Genomic DNA, 18,662 nt, shown 5'->3' with positions numbered 1-18,662 from the left:
CCAAACACAAGGTATTAAGTATTATTTTTACTTGAGTTGGCAATCATTTTGCCTTCTTTAAGACTGAGGTGCATACTAGGAGATCTGCTAGTTCAGATTTGATCCTTAGTAACAGGAAGAATTAATTGAAGATATTTCAATTTCAGTTTCCACAATTCCTGGAGGAAACATCCTATCTAGATCCGTTCCAGTCGGGTTTCAGGTCTGGGCACAGCACGGAAACGGCATTGGTCGCGTTGGCGGATGATCTCTGGAGGGCTCGGGACAGGGGTTACTCCTCTGTTCTGGTCCTATTAGATCTCTCAGCGGCTTTTGATACCATCGACCATGGTATCATGCTGCACCGGCTGGAAGAGTTGGGGGTGGGAGGCACCGTGTTGCGGTGGTTCTCCTCCTTTCTCTCCGACCGGTCGCAGTTTGTGTTGGCAGGGGGGCAGAGGTCGACCTCGAGGCCTCTCATTTGTGGAGTGCCGCAGGGATCGGTCCTCTCGCCCCTTCTGTTCAACATTTATGTGAAGCCGCTGGGCGAGATCATCCGTGGCTTTGGGGTGAGATACCACCAGTACGCTGATGACACCCAGCTGTACATTTCCACCCCAGGCCACCCCAACGATGCCCTTGAAGTGATGTCCCAGTGCCTGGAGGCTGTGCGGATCTGGATGGGGAGGAACAGGCTCAGGCTCAACCCTTCCAAGACTGAGTGGCTGTGGCTCCCGGCATCCCGATATAGTCAGTTGACTCCATCACTGACTATTGGGGGCGAGTCTTTGGCCCCCACTGAAAGGGCTCGCAATCTGGGAGTCCTCCTGGATAGGCAGCTGTCTTTGGAGGAACATCTGACGGCTGTTACCAGGGGGACCTTTTATCAGGTTCGCCTGATTCGCCAGTTGCGGCCCTTTCTTGATCGGGATTCCTTGTGCACAGTCACTCACGCCCTCGTCACCTCTCGCCTTGACTACTGCAACGCTCTCTACATGGGGCTCCCCTTGAAGAGCACCCGGAGGCTCCAGCTGGTCCAGAATGCAGCAGCGCGGGTAGTGATGGGAGCAACATGGCGCTCCCATGTAACACCGCTCCTGCGCGAGCTGCACTGGCTCCCGGTGGTCTTCCGGGTGCGCTTCAAGGTGTTGGTTATCACCTTTAAAGCGCTCCATGGCATAGGGCCTAGCTATCTCCGAGACCGCCTGCTGCTACCGACGACCTCCCACCGACCCGTGCGCTCCCACAGAGAGGGCCTCCTCAGGGTGCCATCAGCCAAACAATGTAGGCTGGTGGCCCCCAGGGGGAGGGCCTTCTCTGTGGGGGCTCCTACCCTCTGGAATCAGTTGCCCCCGGAGATAAGAAGAATCCAGGACCTCAATGCCTTCCGTCGTTCCCTGAAAACCCATCTTTTTCAACAAGCCGGGTTGGCCTAAGAAGAAATTTTTAAAACTTTAAAATTTTTAAATTCTTTTAATTAGTCTGTGATTCTTAACTTTCGGGCCAAAATTTATATATATTTTTAAATGTTTTAATATTTGTATCCTATGTTTTTTTATCTTGGCTGTACACCGCCCTGAGTCCTCAGGGAGAAGGGCGGTATATAAATTGGAAATTAAATTAAAATTAAATTAAATTAAAGCGATAGAAACTTTGGGGGTGCGTTGACCACACATAGTTAGAACTGATTTTTAATAACAAAACAAAAAAGGCAAAACCTATCAAACTGAAACCATGGATTTTATTAACTGACTCCTAGTTGAATCATGAATTTTATTAACTGATGTTTATTAAACTAAGAGAAGTAGTAAAGGAGAAGCCATGGGAAGAAAATTTTTAATTGAAAAGATGTCACAGCTGGCTGAGACTTCTTGAAAAGGAAATTAAGGATAGCATAGTCTCAAAGAATACCAGTGAGAAATAAAACATTATTTCAGAGAGATGAAATTGGATGCTTATTGGAAATAGAAAGATGGCATAACAACCAAGGGAGTCAACAAAGCTTCAGGTCCGAAATGAAGAATGAAGTCTGGAAGGCAAAAGCAGGATAATCAGCTAGGACTAGCAGAATCCAGCAGGAAGGATTTTTTTTAAAAGCTATGGAGGAAAACAAAGGCACCATTATCTTTAAATTCATTGCTCAAAATGGAGAGATCTTAACAGATGACCAAGAAAAGGAGATCAATAATTATTATTTTGCATCCAAAATAAATGGTGATTTGAGTCACATAAACAGTCTCTAGTTTATTCAAGTCAAATCACTGTTTCTTTTCTCTTGATTATCATCCTTACTGAATTTTGCTAGTCTTAGATCATTTTCTGCCTTTGCCTTTCAGACCTCATTCCTTTTACTGCTGACCCTTTGAAACAAGAGGGGAGGATGAAAAGGTCAGATTGATGTAACAAATGAACTTCTAGCTAATTTAAAGGCTTTCAATTCGTCAAGCCCTGATGAAATAGACTGAAGGAGAAGACTGAAGGAATTTGCTAAAGACCTTTATCAATTAACTTTCAGAGGTTCTGGCAACTGGGGAGGTGCCAGAGGTCTGGAGAAGAAAAGGAAAGGGGAAAAAAAGATCTTAGTAATTATTAACAGGTGAACCTAAAGTCAATAGCTGGAAAGATGTTAGAGCAGGTTATAAAGTAGACTATTTGCAAACATCAAGGTCACAATGCTGTAATTCCAGTCAACAGTCAATATAGGTTTGTCAAAAATAACTCACATGAAACAGATGTCGTCACCTTCTTTGACAAGGCAAATTACTTTAAGGGACCATGGAAATACTATAGACACAAACTAATTTCAACAAAGCTATTGGAAAGGTTGCATACAATACAACTTTCTTATTGACAAGCTGGCTTGGATGATCCTACTTGAAGATGAATTGGCACATTAATTCATGCTCAGAGATTCAGCATTAATGGTTCCATATTGAGTTGGACAGCAACAGCCAGTGGATTTGGTATTCTTCAACATTTTTATTAACCATCTGGATAACAAGGTTGATGGGTTGTTGGTAAAATTTGTGGATGTCACAGTATTGAGAGCTATGGCCAATACTCTGGAAGACAGAACAAGGTTGCAATCTAATCAAGAGAAGATAGAACATTGAGGTGTGAGAAAGAAGATATCCTTCGACAAGAAAAATATACAGTAAATACTATATTTAGGGAAGAAAATATGCAAGTAGTAGGATTCATGACTTAGAAGCACTATATGAGGGAAAGACTTGAGTGTGGTCATTGACAACAAGCTAAATATGTATCATTAATGTGGGACACTTGTTGCAAGGACTAACACAGTTCAGGCCTTCATTGGAAGAAATTCTGTATCTAAGAAAAAATGGGAAAACCTTGCTCCGTTGTTGAGACCATGGCTTGGGGTTTTGTATATCCTGAGACCCCATTTCTGGAAGGATATTGACAAGTTGGAATGGGTTCAGAGGTCAACAAAGATTCAAGGAGTTAAGAGCATGCTCTGTGAGGATAGACTGAAGGAACCTCCATACTGTTCAGTATGAAGAGGAAAAAATTGCAGAGAAGATACAGGAACATAGTCTGGATATACTGTAAAAACATGGCCAAGAACTGTTCTTCATGGCCAATTGGCCACAGAAACTAGGACCAGAGATGATGGGTATAAGTTGCAGCTACCTAGATTTAGTTTAAATACATGCAAAGCCAATCTTCCTATAGAGGCTGTAGTTTCTCCACCTGTCAAGGTTCCAGGTAACAGACCCAATGCAATCAAAACTCCGAGGCCAAAGTATTCCTCAAAGTCCAAATTTATTAGGCATGTCATATTGGCACATCTGGTGAAAACCCAACTCTGAAGGTCCCGAGGTTTTCCCCACCCAAATTAAATTTCAAAGTTACTTCCCCCAGTCCACATGTCCATCACATGGTACAATCAGGTCACAATCCCAACTCCAGTTGGCTTCAGTCCATGCCTCCCCAGCACATGGTGGAAACGTCCTTGATTCCCAGGAGAAAGAATTTTATTTTGGCTACAAGTCCCCAGCTATCTCTACTCACCCCCTCCCATTCCCACAACTCCAACCAGCCTTGTTGTGGTAGCCCTGAACACGCTCCAAAATGGCTTCAGGGTTGACATCATCTCTGAAGATGTTAAGATGTCTGGAGAGCAATCTCTCCAGGATGATTTAATTGGTTGTTTTCCTGCTCATTGTAGAGGGTTGGACAAGATGATCCTCGTGGTCTCATCAAGATGTACGTTTTTATGATCCTATAATTCTGACTTTTAAAAATGGCAACAACCAGAAAGCAAAACTATGTCAGGGTTCCAAGTAACACCCCCAGTGAAAGAAGACCCCAAGATTAGAAGTTCCTCAAAGTTCCATTTCATTAGAGATGTCATATTGGCACATCTCTAAGCTTCCAGGTTTTCCTCACCCAAAAGAAAGTCCAAGTCCCTTCTCCTGCACCCACATGTTCATCACATGGCCCAATCAATGCACCATCCCAACTCGAGATGCCTCCCAGTCATGCCACTCCAGGTTCAGGCAGAATGTCCTTGACTCTCAGAGAAAAGAATGTTATTATGACTAGATATCTCTACTACTCCATGCAATCCCCCCTCCCAGTTTCCCACACCACTAAGTGTGGCAGCCCTGAAGATCCAAAGAAAAAGATGGCCTCCAGGGCTGACACACTACTTTGGAATAGCAGACTAAAAAGAAAAGAATCAGGAAATAGAATAAGCTATTTTACTGCATTTTAATCTCCCTGATCATATTGTGCCTCTATATGGGTTTTAATTAGAGTTAAATTGGAACCTGAAATATGCTGAAATATGTATCACAAACCAACTTAACAACAGGATAAAAATAAATGAGTCTTCCATTCAGCTTAACTCTAGACATGTCATGCAGTTTTCTTGGCAGCAATTTGGAAGGATTTTGCCATTATTTTATCCCATGACTGTTTTTGTTCTCATTTTCCTAGACTAATGTATAGCCCTGTCATTTCCTGGTGGTCTCCCATTCACTTTATGCTTGCTCTTTATTTATTTATTTCAAGGTCAGCTTATTGCCACCACTTGCTGTAGTTCAAATATAGAATATTTATTCTTATATTCACAGGAACAGAGAGGTACCAGACAAGTTTGAAAGTTAATTTTTTATGCTGCATAATTATTAAGTAACAGATGCTGAATGTTGCATTTTCTTTCCATGTTTTGCTCCTTATTTTTGTTTTCTTCTTATCCCTTCATACTCCCTGGGATCTTAAAAAATAAAGTTTTATGTTTTGAGGCCATAAACAATCTCTTTAAGCTCTGGGTATGGCCCTAGGATCCTAGCAATGTTACTGCCAAAAACGCATTTAAATGGGACAGAAGGGAAAAGTATTAAATATGCAGGGAACAACTTATTAGGCATTTTATATATAATGTATGATGTTTTATTCTGGCATTCGGCAATTTGGATATGTTGCATTCGGTACCTCTTCAAAGACAGAACTTGGCTCTATCTTTCTCTCAAACGTACACTGCAGTATATTTTCAGTCCTCTCTCCTTCTTAATAAAGGAAATAAATTTGCAGATAATATAACACCAATTTAATGGGCTTCTGCATAACAAATATACTGAAATGATCCCATGCTAGACATGGATCAGCAGAGGTCATTTCAAATTAGGAATGCTCTACAGCCACCAAATTGCTCTCTGTTGGTTCATTACAATCTTCATACACATTTTAGGTCCTTAAGGGCTTTAGACATCTTCTTCCAACATCATTATTTCAGCTCTATTCATAACAAAATTATTTTCTGGCATATCTAGATAAAGAGATTATTTATCTAGTGAAGATTAGATATCGTCCAATTTGTGTTTAAAAAAAAAAGAATGAAAGAACGAAAGAAAAGCTTCTCTTCTTGTGAGTGACACAAGTGCAGAAGATCAAAAGTTTCTTTTTCTTGCCATTCTGCCTTATGTGTTATAGGCTATCCTGACAGCAAGATTTGATGAGATTAAAATTTATATAGCTGGCCCTTTTTAAAAAGTGCTGTGCAATTTAAGGAAGGAGAGAAGAGGGATGTGCCAAGCCATCCTGTAACGTTAGTCGAAGATACTTTTCTGTCCCTACTATAACAAACTCTTCTCACTTCACTATCTTATATATGCGAGTTATTCTTCCATAATGGAAGCTGCGATTTGTAGAATGGGGAGCAATTATGAATTGCCTGCTGGCATGTTGGTTAATATATGATAACCATTAGTGTGTGAAGACTCAGCCAAATGAAATTTCTCAGGTTATGAACAGCCTCGAGGGGAGGCTGAGTTGCAAGGGAGCCCCCTGAAATTATTTATCATCTTGCACTTAAACAAGGCAGAAATTAAGGAAAATACTCCCTGCTGAAGATGGTAACACAAAAATTGCTGACATAGATCTGAGACAATAAACAGGAACAATCGTTTTCGGTGTGATGGGGAATTAGCAAACAATCTACAAGGAACAGCCTGGTTGCTGCTGCCTTTTGTCACTCTGACAAGCAAAGGCAGAAACAGTCTCCTAGCTGGAACTCATTATTATTAATTCCAGAGATCAAAGTTTTCCTGGCCTACTTGATCCCATAGAATGAGATAATTGCAATGTTGCTAGATTAAAAACAAATGATAATTTACCAAGCAGCAATATGATAGGAGATACACAGGAAGGAAAGTGTACATATGTAACAGCTGTCCATATTTCAATAGAGAAGCTAGCATTCCTTTATTTTCTGGGACTTCTGATCCAAGTCTAAATGCTTGGTGAACTTACTTTTATCCTACATAAGGACATGGCAGACTACTGTACATATAATTACCTATTACCACCAATAGCCTCCCACCGGCCAGTACGCTCTCATAGAGAGGGACTCCTCCGGGTGCCGTCAGCCAAACAGTGTCGGCTGGCGACCCCTAGGGGGAGAGCCTTCTCTGTGGGGGCACCTACCATCTGGAATGAGCTTCCCCCAGAGATACGGAGGATTCCGGATCTGCGCACCTTCCGCCGCGCTGTGAAGACTTTTTTATTCCATCAAGCGGGCTTGGCCTAATCTCCTTCCTCTTTTAATATGTAAATTTTAATCTGTTTTTAAATTATTGGGGTGTTTTAATCTGTTTGGGCCAAAATGATTTAATTTGATTTTATCTGGTTTTAAATTTTGTGTATTTATGTATTTTATTGCTTGGCTGTTCACTGCCCTGAGTCCTTCGGGAGTAGGGCGGTATACAAATCAAATAAACTAAACTAAACTAAACTAAACTAAACTATTCAATATGATTAGTGCTGCTAGGTAATTGATTATCTAGTATTATATTTCCCCAGCCTAGATTCCTCCACAGCTGAATTGAATCCCACATATCTGGAGAGCACTCAAGTTGGGGATAGCTGATTTATGTACATTAGTAAAATCTCTTGTCTCGTGCCAACATGGACATTTGAGGGTGTCAGTCACATGTCTTGAATAGCATGGTTCCAATTTCTACCACTCTTTGACCATTGCAATATGACCATTCATTATGTAGCTCACAAGTACCTCAATTCAACTAATATAATTCAGCATCATCACTCAATGGACAGTCCCCCCCCCCACATTATTTATGGATTTCAGTTTGGACTACTCCTTGCAGGCACCAACCTACAATGGAAAAGTTTGATGCAATGAGTCATTTGTTGTTCCCCTTCCTATACAAAATAACAGTTTTGTTATGTCTAAGAAAACTAATGTCCCATTATGACGCTCACAAACCTGAGTTGGACCTCAATGATCTTCCAGGATTGTAGGAAAGCTTCATGATGGCATTTTCAGTACTATTATTCCATAGAACAATCTCACCATCAGAACTGCCTGAATTAAATCATAAAAGTAAATGCATTACCAAAAACAGTATGTAAAGATGAATCAAATATGAAAATAAGATTAAGAAGTGCTGAATGTTTCATGTTTTGGTGTGTAGAAATATTATATTCAGGGTTGTTAGAATGGCTGCAGTTTTCTATAAGAAATGGTCTAATAAGGGAAAAAAACTGCATTATACAGAGGGTTGCATATAACACACTTACTCTAGTTACTGAATTAACTCATTTACTGGGTTCAGTCAATATAATGAACCCTAAACTGACCTTACAATTGGGTTCATTCAACTAAAAATAAGAAAATTAACAATATTATAAATAGCCAAACTTAATATGTTGTGGAATGCAGGATCTACATCTTTACCAATCAAGTTAAGAATGCTGTGAACTTAACCATTAAATCATGATCTATATTGTTTCATGCAGTCTTACTAACCCATCTATTTTTTGTTCTAGTTTTTTTTTCCTTATAAATCAGTCTCCCTCTCTCTCTCCCTCCCTCCCTCCTCCCTCTCTCTCTCACACACACACCCATCTTATTTAGGATCCCATGGCATGTACTTATCTGTTTCTCCAGAAGGCATTCTGTTTGCAAAATAAGCAAACAATGCAATGCAAAACGTTAAATTGATGCAAAAGTTAATAACAAAACATTGCATAAATTTCTATTTAAATCAGATGATTAAGTGAATTTTTAAAAAAGACTAAGTTAACTTAATGGTGCGATCCCTGACATCTTCCCTTATCCCAACAATTCAGGTTTAAGTTTGCATATACGGGCATCAAACCATTTAGGGGATGGGATCCAGCAGTAAAATAGATCCCTATTCTCAATTTTGTTTTGTCAAATCCACTCTGGTGTGAAAAGAACCAGTGAAATGTGAAAGTGAAAGTCCATTCTGCAACCTTGTATGAAGTCTTTGCATTAGGAGTGGGGTAATTGTAGATCCCGCAAAAGAAAACTGAACCGGTAGCAGAAAGCCAATATGGAGAGTGATGACTTTATCAACACATAAAAGATGTAAGTTCCTTCCCCCACCACACACACACACACCCTACATCAGGTTTTTTGTGTAGGTAAAGATTACTCTGTTGTTAATTATGAATAATTAATTTGATTAAACATTTGAACAAATCTGTGCTATGATATTAGATTACAGCAATGTGCTCTACATGGGACTCCCTCCCCCCCAGACTCATCTTGCAAGCAATAAAAAAAATATAGCAGCCCACTTGTTAACTAGTGTTCATTGCATATTATATCTGACTAGTGGACTTTTCATTTGCTTCCAAAGCTTACCCGGGGCAGTTCAAAATGCTAAGCCTCATACAGCTTGATAATTTGACTTTAGTAGGAGTCCTGTTGCAACCAGAACCTACCCATCACATCCATTTTTTCTGAGAGCTGTTGAGGAACGTGGGATTTGACACCCAGAGTTGCTGTAGTTCAGTAGTGGTGTCTATCCAAAACTCTCTAGAATTTAAATGTGTTCCTTCTTTTGTTTTTCCTTCTGAAAGTTAATGCCTTATTGCTTGCTTGTGGCTGCTCCATTTTTAATCCTTATTTAATTTAACTTGCTACGGACATTTTAATTAGTGCTATGCTAGCAAACCATAGGGAATTCTTGAAGATGTTGGCAGGATGCAAAATGATTGTTGTAATAAATAAAATAAATTAAAATAATCATCCAATATTAAAGTGTTGTTCATCCAACTTCAAAATAACTGTCAAGAATCAAGCTCAGATGGAAGCAACAGGAACCAATAACAGTCTCGAGGCAACTGGACTTTCTTGTTTTTTCTTTGAAGATGTTTTGCTTCTCATCCAAGAAGCTTCTTCAGCTCTGACAGGATAGTGGGGAATGGAAGGATTTACAGTCGTTGAAGCACTTGGAGGTTGATCTGTATCCTCAGGGTCTCCTGAGTAGGAATCTCCTGCTTCCTGTAGTCTGCAATTTTTTCTTCTGAAAATCCATTCCTACTCCCACACCATTCAAAGGGTGTTCATCCCAAATTGTATAGCTAAAAGTCTGTAGAGATTCTCACTCATCCAAGTCATGGTTGTCCCAAATGCTTTTTTCAGGAGGGAACTGGATTTTCTTGTTTTTTCTTTGAAGATGTTTCACTTCTCATCCAAGAAGCTTCTAAACTTTCAAGTACTTCAATGACCCTCTAAAAGGATGCACATGACCAGCTGCCTGCAAGGATTATAAATCATTTCATTCCCCACTATCCTGTCAGAGCTGAAGAAGCTCCATGGATCAGAAGCTAAATGTCTTCAAAGAAAAAACAAGAAAGTCCACTTGCCTCCTGAAAAAGCACCTTTGGGATTGATAAGAGGAATAGAATGGGAAGAGGTCAGGGGTGAAATGCTACTGGTTCGGACCACTTTGGCCGAACTGGTAGCGATGGCAGCAGAGGTAGGTTCTAAAATTTTTTACTACCAATTCTGTGGGCATGGCTTATTTTGTGGGCATGGCTTGATGGTCATGTGACAATCCAGGTTTTTAACTGCTTGCAGAGCTGTACCGGTCTACTCATTTGTTTTTGGAGGCACCTGTCTACTCATTTGTTTTTGGAGGCACTGGTCTACCAGCACACTGCCTTTTAACACTGATCAGCTGTAGGGCAGCCCTTTGAAGCCCCGTGGCAAGAATTTAAATAGTTTTTTTCCTTCTAGCCGATCAGCTGGGACTCAGGAGGCAGCAATAGATTGGGGGTTGTGCCAAATAAAAGGTAATAATAACGCAGGGGGGGGGGGCAGAACCAGTTCAGTGACGTCATATCGTCACCACTACTGGCTCGGCAGAACCAGGCCGAACCGGGAGGAACCCACCACTGGATGGCAGCGGGGTAGTTCAGAGAACCAGTAGCAATGGCAGCGCAAGGCTCCGACCACCTGCCCGGTCGTCGTTACTTCCTGGTTTTAACCAGGAAGTAACCTGTTTTTTACCCTTTGCGCATGCACAGAGGGTCCAAGCGTGCATGGGCATAGTGAGTGTGCATGCGCAGCATGTGCACTTCCAAACCGGGAGGGAAGGTAAGTAGATTTCACCCCTGGAAGAGGTTGAGACTCTAGTGTAGAACATACGCTTTCCATCCAGATGAATAACTAAGATTTAAAAGTTTATGATTTTATATAATAATATCCACTTTCATGTTTCTTAAAACTCATTTCTTTTACCTTTTTAGTGTAGGACCATCTAGAAAGAAATTTCACAGTTCCCAGATTTCTCTAAGTTAGAAGTTGAAGAGCGTAATGGAAGAAAAGGGAAGGTCAGACCCATAATTGTCTTATTGCATGATTTCATTTTTTCTTTCTATGTTTCAGAAGCGATTAAGCTCTACAAAATACAATATATAACTTAGACCAGACAGCAGATCTAATTCTGCACTGAAGCACCATTAGTTCAGTCATTAAGTCTTTCTCTACCTGTGACAAGAGTCTGTGGAGGTAAAAATGCTGCACATAAAATGTCGTCCTTATGCTGAGCTCCTCCTTTCCATTCTGAAGGCTGAACAAGATACTGAGTCAAATTATTTAGGCGAAAAACCGTGATCACCCTAAAGATACAAACAAGCACAAATGAAACCAGTGAATGGACCTTCTTGTTCCTCAGCTTTTTACCCCTTGGCTAAGGAGAAATAAATATAGAATAAATATACATCCCATCTCCCTCCCTCCCTCCCTCCCCCCCCCTCTCTCTCTCTCTCAAATAGGAATAGGGAAATAATATTCTGAGCTGTACCTTGTCTGCTAACTTAGTGACTGTTCTACTGAAGAATATAAAGCCTTCCTTGGGTTGGGTGTTTGCATATATATAGTTCAGTGGTGAAATTCAAATTTTTTCCCTACCGGTTCTATGGGCGTGGCTTGGGGGGGGTTCTGTGACTGAGTGGGCATGGCCAACTCAACATCACTCAAGCCATGCCCACTCAATCACATGACACCCCTCCCAAGCCACGCCCACAGAACCCGGTAGGAAAAAATTTTGAATTTCTCTTCTACCTATTTTCTGCCCAGGCCTGGCCTAATCTGTCAAAGGCCTCCTGCTTTCCCTTCGCCATGTGATGCATCCTTACCTTCCTCCTGTGGCTGGCTGCCAGGGAAGGCAAGCCAGGGCTGAGTGGTCATCGCTGGGCTCCCACCCACCAGCCCGCATCTCGCGCCCCCTTGTCGCGAGATGCCTGCAGCCACCGCCTCTTTTTTTCAGTGTGCCTGGAGGCGCTTCTTGCACCAAAAGATGTGGTGGCTGCAGACTTCTTGCAGTGAAAATTACTGGAGCCACTCCACTTCTTGAATGTGCTGCCGCCCCCACCCTGTTGCATGTGCCAGCCATGCACGTGCACACCGTTATCTGCTGCCGGTCAAATTTCACCCCTGATATATTAGATATATCCCTCAGGATGCAAATACCCAACCTAAGGAAGTCTTTATATTCTTCAGTAACACAGTCACCAAGTTAGCAGACAAGATAGACCTCAGAATATTATTTTCCTATTTCAGATGTTACATTTTTTCTATCCTGCTCTATGGAGTAGAGCGTTGGTCTCTGACAGAAAGTCACTTGAAGAGACTAATAGCATTTGAAAGGTGGGTTTACAGGCAGCTGTTATGTATAAGGTAGGTTGACAAAATCAGAAATGGGGAGGTCATAAGCTCCCTGGGGAAGCCAAGGGAAATCATCAAAAACATTAAAAAAGTGGAAGTTAGAATATTTTAGACATATGATGCGACAACCGGAAAAATACGCCATACTTCACTTAATCTTCCAGGGAAAGTTTGAAGGTAAACGAGGTCCAGGCAGAAGAAGAACATCATGGCTTCAAAAATCTAAGGGACTGATTTGGACAAAACTCAGCAGCACTTTTCTGTGCTGCTTTTGATAAAAATAAGATTGCCAACATGATTGCCAATGTCCGATGATGGATATGGCACAGGAAGAAGATTGATCCCCTCGGATTTTCTCTTCTTCTTTCTCCATTCCATCCACTATTGTTACAAGTTATTTTCAGCTGATATATGAATGAAATGCTACACTTTTGGAATTGAATTAATAATCAAAAGGCAGTCTGATCTGCAAGAAATGATAATGTTTTATTAACAGATACCCTTGCAACATTCAATTTGATGTTTTCATGTTTTAATTTTCCTGTCGCTTCTGCACTTTTGTTGCAGAAATTGTATGTTGCAAACCTCATTCTATATTTCTAAAAAAAAAAAAAAAAAATTCTATTGTTTCTTACTGCCAAACCATAATGGAAAATCTGTCTCTAGTGCACCATGCATTGTTTCTAACCATAATAGTTGATGACAAGGATAATTACTGCCCTAACCAATTTAACAGCTTTGTTAAAATCTGCTATAAAATTGATTAACTTAAAGGAAAAAGAAAACCCTTTATTTGAAAATAATAATACAGAAAAAAATAATACTTTGGATATATCCTGAAAAAATTGGTACAGTTTGTTGCTGAGGGACCAGATGATTGTATCTACCCTTCAACTCCATTGTATATATATTTTAGGCAGCATAGAAAAGGAGAGAATGAATTATCTTTGAATTATAACTCATTTAGGCTGAATTTATAGAACATCCTAAATTATTACATATCGTATCTGGATTTGTCTCGGCAATTCAGCTATTGGGGTTTCCAAACCATGCTTTATGACTTAAATTGTTATATAAATTCACCCACTTGTGGCATACCTTATAAACCAAAGCTTATCATACCAGATTTAATCCTGAGGTTAAAGAATTAGCTTTATTATTCAGTTATAAAAGCAACAAATTCTGTTGTAGCAGCTCAAGGACTAACAAATAACAACCTGTCTTTAATTTCAGTGTTATAAAATACTATATAAAAAGAAAATGTTTAGGTGTTATACTCCCCCCAAAAAAATAATTTGAAATGATATGAAAATTTAGTAGTGAATGAGCAAATTGTGCTACTGAATTTTGGCAGTTTGCATCAACAGTATGTGAGAATTAATTAATTCTCACATTGTCAGTGAGATGCACGGTAAGAGCAAATCTGACCATTGCAAAACAAATGATCAGCCTTGTCAAATCTGGTCAGCTGAAGGAACCAGCTTTGTCCAAAGACATTTCTGTAGTCATGTGGCTAGTATAACATATGCTGAAGTGCATGGAATACTGTTACTTTCCCACCAAGTGGTACCTATTTATCTATTTGCATTTGAATGCTTTTGAACTGCTAGGTTGGCAGGAGGTAAGGTAAGTAATAGGAGCTCACCCCATCATTCTGCACTCAGGACTCAAACCTGGGCTGGGTTTATTCTTGAATTGAAACAAATAGACCATTTTTTTTTTTTGCTTACAGCTTCCTAATTTTCTTTAGCAAATGTTAGTCTTCATAAGTGCTTGACTTTCTTATGAACTTGCCTGAGTAATGCTAGTCCTGCCTGTTACCAGAAGATTCCACAACTTGATCTGTACCTGGCTCTGTGTTATTCACAGAGCTTTGAATATAAACCCACATTCTGCATAGATGCTGACAATTTCCCAGGTTCAGTAGTAGAGTTCTTACTATTCAAGTAACCACAGTAGGTTCTGGTGGCTTGGTCATTAAGTGAAGCAGTTGCTAACTGAAAATCGTGTAACCTTGACAGTGCTTACCATTTCACTCCAGCTTTCCTTTGCTTTGCACAGTGTCATACCCTAACCCTAATCCATCAGAAGGATATGGCCCCAAACAATCTGGGAAGCTCAAAAAACAGGGAAGATTTCCAGAACTTGATTCACGAGGAAGCCAAGAAAAAGAGCAAATTTTACAGCCCCTTGTCTCTCTTCCCCTTTGGAATGCTCACCCTGGCTCTGGGATAATTAGCAAGAACAGGGCTGATGTTTGTATTTACATTATTGGAGAGGAAGGGATTACAAGAGAGTAAACAGACACACAATGGGGAATAGAGATTGAAAGGTACTTGTGCTGCTATTTGCCTAGAGCACTTCTGCTGTGAGCCATGAGCCACTAAGGAGGCAAACTAAAGTATTTAGTATGAAACTGATTTCAGTCTTGTCAGTATCAGGCAGCAGAGACAGCTGGCCATAAGGCTCTAATCAACTAATTAAGGTCACAGAGCTGAGCTTGTTAACTTGCAGTCAGCACTTTCTAGGTGGTGCTTCAGAGAAAAGCAGCTCAGGAAGAGATAGCTTGTTTGGTCAATCTGTCCATTCTTGCGATGAGGTAGATGAATTTTATATTTAGGTTTCAATTTCTTCAGTTTGCTTAAAGGGAAGCAGGGGGCAGGCATTCAGAACAGATTTCCTGTTGCATGCCTAAAATCCCTGGCTGCTAAGCTTTAGATGGATGCAACAGATTTTATCTCAGTTTCAAGAAAGAGAAGGAGATGAACAAACCAAGTTATTTTCTATCTCCCAAAACCAACGTTTGGGAATTCACACTTTGAATCTTCAGAGTAATCTCAGCTGAGAAGTTTATCCTGAAATAAGAAAATGACAGACCACACCCAAATTGCTACCAAAAAAACTACATGGATGTGCCCATGATGTTACCAGAACTGAATTCAATTTGAGGGAGATAAACTGGTCTTCATCACCACTAGTTTTTTTCTGTACTGTATTCTGCAGTTGAATCAGTACAATGTGTAGTACTTTCCACGCTCTCTATAACCCAAATCTATATTTTCCCATTCTTTATTTGGTTATGCCAGAATCAAATGAAGAACAGGAGTTTTTGCAGAAAAAGAACATCAGTTTCATGAGACTGCTTAGAAAATAGAGATTTTCAAATGTAGGCTGAGATCCTTTAATCCTGTCTAATCTAGAGTTTATAAACACATAACACTTATCCCTGGCTAAAGCAGGCTTTGTACAGCATGCAGCCCAGACACATTTTATTCTGCTTAAATGTATTTACATTGATTTTCTATTTCCTTCACCAATAACATTTGTTCAGTAGAAAAGCTAAAAAGCTGCTGAGTGCAGATCAGCCAAACTAAGACTTTAGAGAAGGAGACTCAGATTCAGTTATAACAATTACTATCTTGTTAAGACTTTTTTAAAGCACAAAAATACAATGCAACTGATTTACAGACTGCAAGTTTCTAAGCCCATTAAAAGCGGATGTACAATTTATTGTTGCTTTTCATGATGAGGAGCATCTTTATAGTGCCAGGATGTCAGTTTAATTATCAACATGAGGACTGATGTTTAAAGACCTGAGAGATCTCTAGAAGGACATTTTTGTAAATTGCCAGACAGAAAGGCATCAGGTCACTAACAGAACAAATTTATTCCTGGAACACATTGAATTCTTGAAAGTTGCTAATAGTGTAGAATATCTTTCTCAAATTTAACACTCTAAAGATATGATGGACTGGACTTCCCTAAATTCCCAAGCCACTATTTCTCACCATTGGTAACTTTGAGATGGGTGGGACTGCAACTCCCAGAATTCCCCAGCCAGCAAGTCCACCCATCTTAAAATTTGCAAGGTTGAGAAAAAGCACCAGAGGTAATGCAGTGAAAGACATATAGCCTGGGACCTCTGAGAGTTTTAGCCCCAGATATAGTGAGGATATCAGATTTAGAAAGATTGTTGTTGGCAATTCTACATATATTGTGATTGTGCAAAACCTTAATAATTATTTGTCACTAAGAACATTTTGTGATCCAAGCCTTCTGAACATATGCAGCCCATTCATGTGTCTGTGTTCTGGATAAATGGGCAGATTATTGTGCAACTAAGTGGTGACTAAATTATGTATCACACAGAAATGTCTTGTTTTATTGTTAAAAGAAGTCTCCCCATTTTTGTTATCCATTGCATTCCTATTTTGTAGTTATTATTGTTTCAAGCTTTGCATCAGTACCAATAGTGGAGAATATTTATAGCTCAGGGTTGAACTGTGAAGTCCTTGGTGCTCTTTGGGCTTGGTTGTTTTGTTGCAGAGGTTTCATTACCCACCTAGGTAACATCATCAGGTCTAGAAGGGAATGGAATTTGTTCTCTGTTTATGTACAAGTCAGTGTTGGTAGGAGTGTTCTTGGTTGCTCCTTGATAACTGTTATTTACTAAGTTGGTAGTTTCTCTGCTTATTTGGGTATTGATTGCTGGCTAGGAGGTGTTGCGGCCTTTTATCTTTTTGATTGTCTGTTTTGAATGAAATGTATATGTTATTTATTTTATCTATCCTTAATTTATAGCAGAGGTGTCAAACTCCCGGCCCATGGGCTGGATGCATCACACACTGGCCACGCCCATACCCAGTTTAGTGAAGGAGGAAAAAGTCCCGATACGTCATGTAACACTGCCGTGACGATGTGAGTTTGACACTCCTGCTTTATAGCATTCAAAAGAGATAATCAAAAAACTAAAAAAACACAAGATATAAACTTCTAGCACTGATGATGTTACCTAGTTGGGTAATGAAATGTCTCCAAGAAAACAAGCTCACAGAGCACCAAGGACTCACACTTTGAATCAATGTTTCTCAACTTGGTGGCTTTGGTGGCGCAGCAGACTAAAGCATTGTTAAGTAACACCAGCTGCCTGCAATTACTGCAAGTTCAAATCTCACCAGGCTCAAGGTTGACTCAGCCTTCCATCCTTTCGAGGTAGGTAAAATGAGGACCCAGTTTGTGGGGGCAATAAGCTGACTTTGTATAAAAAAAGAACACCGCTTAGGGGTGGCCCGGAAGCCCTACTAAGCAGGTATATACAAAAGTATGAAGGCTATTGCTTAACGCATTGTAAGCCGCCCTGAGTCTCCGGAAAAGGGCGGCATATAAATTGAACCAATAAATAAATAAACTTTGGCAACTTTAAGAGGTGTGGATTCCACCTGGCTGGGGAATTTGGGAGTTGAGTCCACACATTTTAAAATTGCTAAGGTTGGAAATACTTATTTAGAGTAAGGAAAGTATTTATTTTAACACTTGTCGGGATACGTTTTTGCAACGATATTACCTTCAGTTTTGACTTTCCTACTTGGAATTATTTCACTACTGTACTTCTATTTTATACATAACTCTATACATCATCCAGAAAGATGGATTAATAAGACTTTTTTTTTTACAGCTGGCTAAATATTATCACTGGCTAAATTGAGATTACCATTAAAAATACATTGAAGGCAGATTTAATTTACCAGATTTCCAACCATATAATTCTTATTTTAACATTTATATTGTTTTGGGACAACACCTTTTATGAATATACTGTATGACATCTTAGAAATCTTGAAAGTTTTAAAATTCAAGCATATTAAAGAGAGGGTGTATTTTCCAATCTTGAATATATTGTTATTCATAGGTAAGTGGTTTCATTTGATCCCAAACTATATGAAAATATGATTAGAATAGAATAACCCTGATTTGAAAATTAGGGGGAAGATGCTTTACTGGAATGGTTTGGCCAAACATGGGATCATTATTTTGAATCAGTTGGTTTTTAAAGACTGTTTCAAAGACTTCAGGACATTGTGTTCTGCATATGATTTGCCTACAACATTCAATGTTGGCAATGCTTACAATCAGTAGTGAAATCCAAATTTTTTTACTACCAGTTCTGTGGGCGTGGCTTGGTGGCCTGGTGTGCTTGGTGGGCATGTCAGGGGAAGAATACTGCAAAATCTCCATTCCCACCCCACTCCAAGGGAAGGATACTGCAAAATCCCCATTCCCTCCCCACTCTTGGGGGAAGGATATTGCAAAATCTCCATTCCCACCCCACTCTGGGGCCAGCCAGAGATGGTATTTGCCAGTTCTCTGAACTACTCAAAGTTTCCGCTACCGGTTCTCCAGAACCTGCTGGATTTCACCCCTGCTTACAACT

At 40.0% G+C, this 18,662-nt stretch overlaps 1 protein-coding gene across 1 annotated transcript in view; it reads right to left on the bottom strand.

The window, feature by feature from the left end:
* The window catches only part of WDR49 (WD repeat domain 49), a 133,533-nt gene that overhangs the window by 44,687 nt on the left and 70,184 nt on the right, over positions 1 to 18,662 (bottom strand). Inside the window, exons 10-11 of the mRNA XM_087872524.1 lie at positions 11,273 to 11,403; positions 7,733 to 7,831 (exon numbers count right to left, since the gene is read on the bottom strand). Of these exons, the coding sequence (XP_087728650.1) occupies positions 7,733 to 7,831; positions 11,273 to 11,403 (230 nt within the window). The remainder of the gene's footprint in view (positions 1 to 7,732; positions 7,832 to 11,272; positions 11,404 to 18,662) is intronic.

This window comes from Pantherophis guttatus, chromosome 6 (assembly GCF_059756535.1).
Source record: "Pantherophis guttatus breed Tessera chromosome 6, ASM5975653v1, whole genome shotgun sequence".
Taxonomy (NCBI): domain Eukaryota; kingdom Metazoa; phylum Chordata; class Lepidosauria; order Squamata; family Colubridae; genus Pantherophis; species Pantherophis guttatus.
Note: the sequence above shows the minus strand (reverse complement) of the source record. Positions and strands in the feature narration are given on the sequence as shown.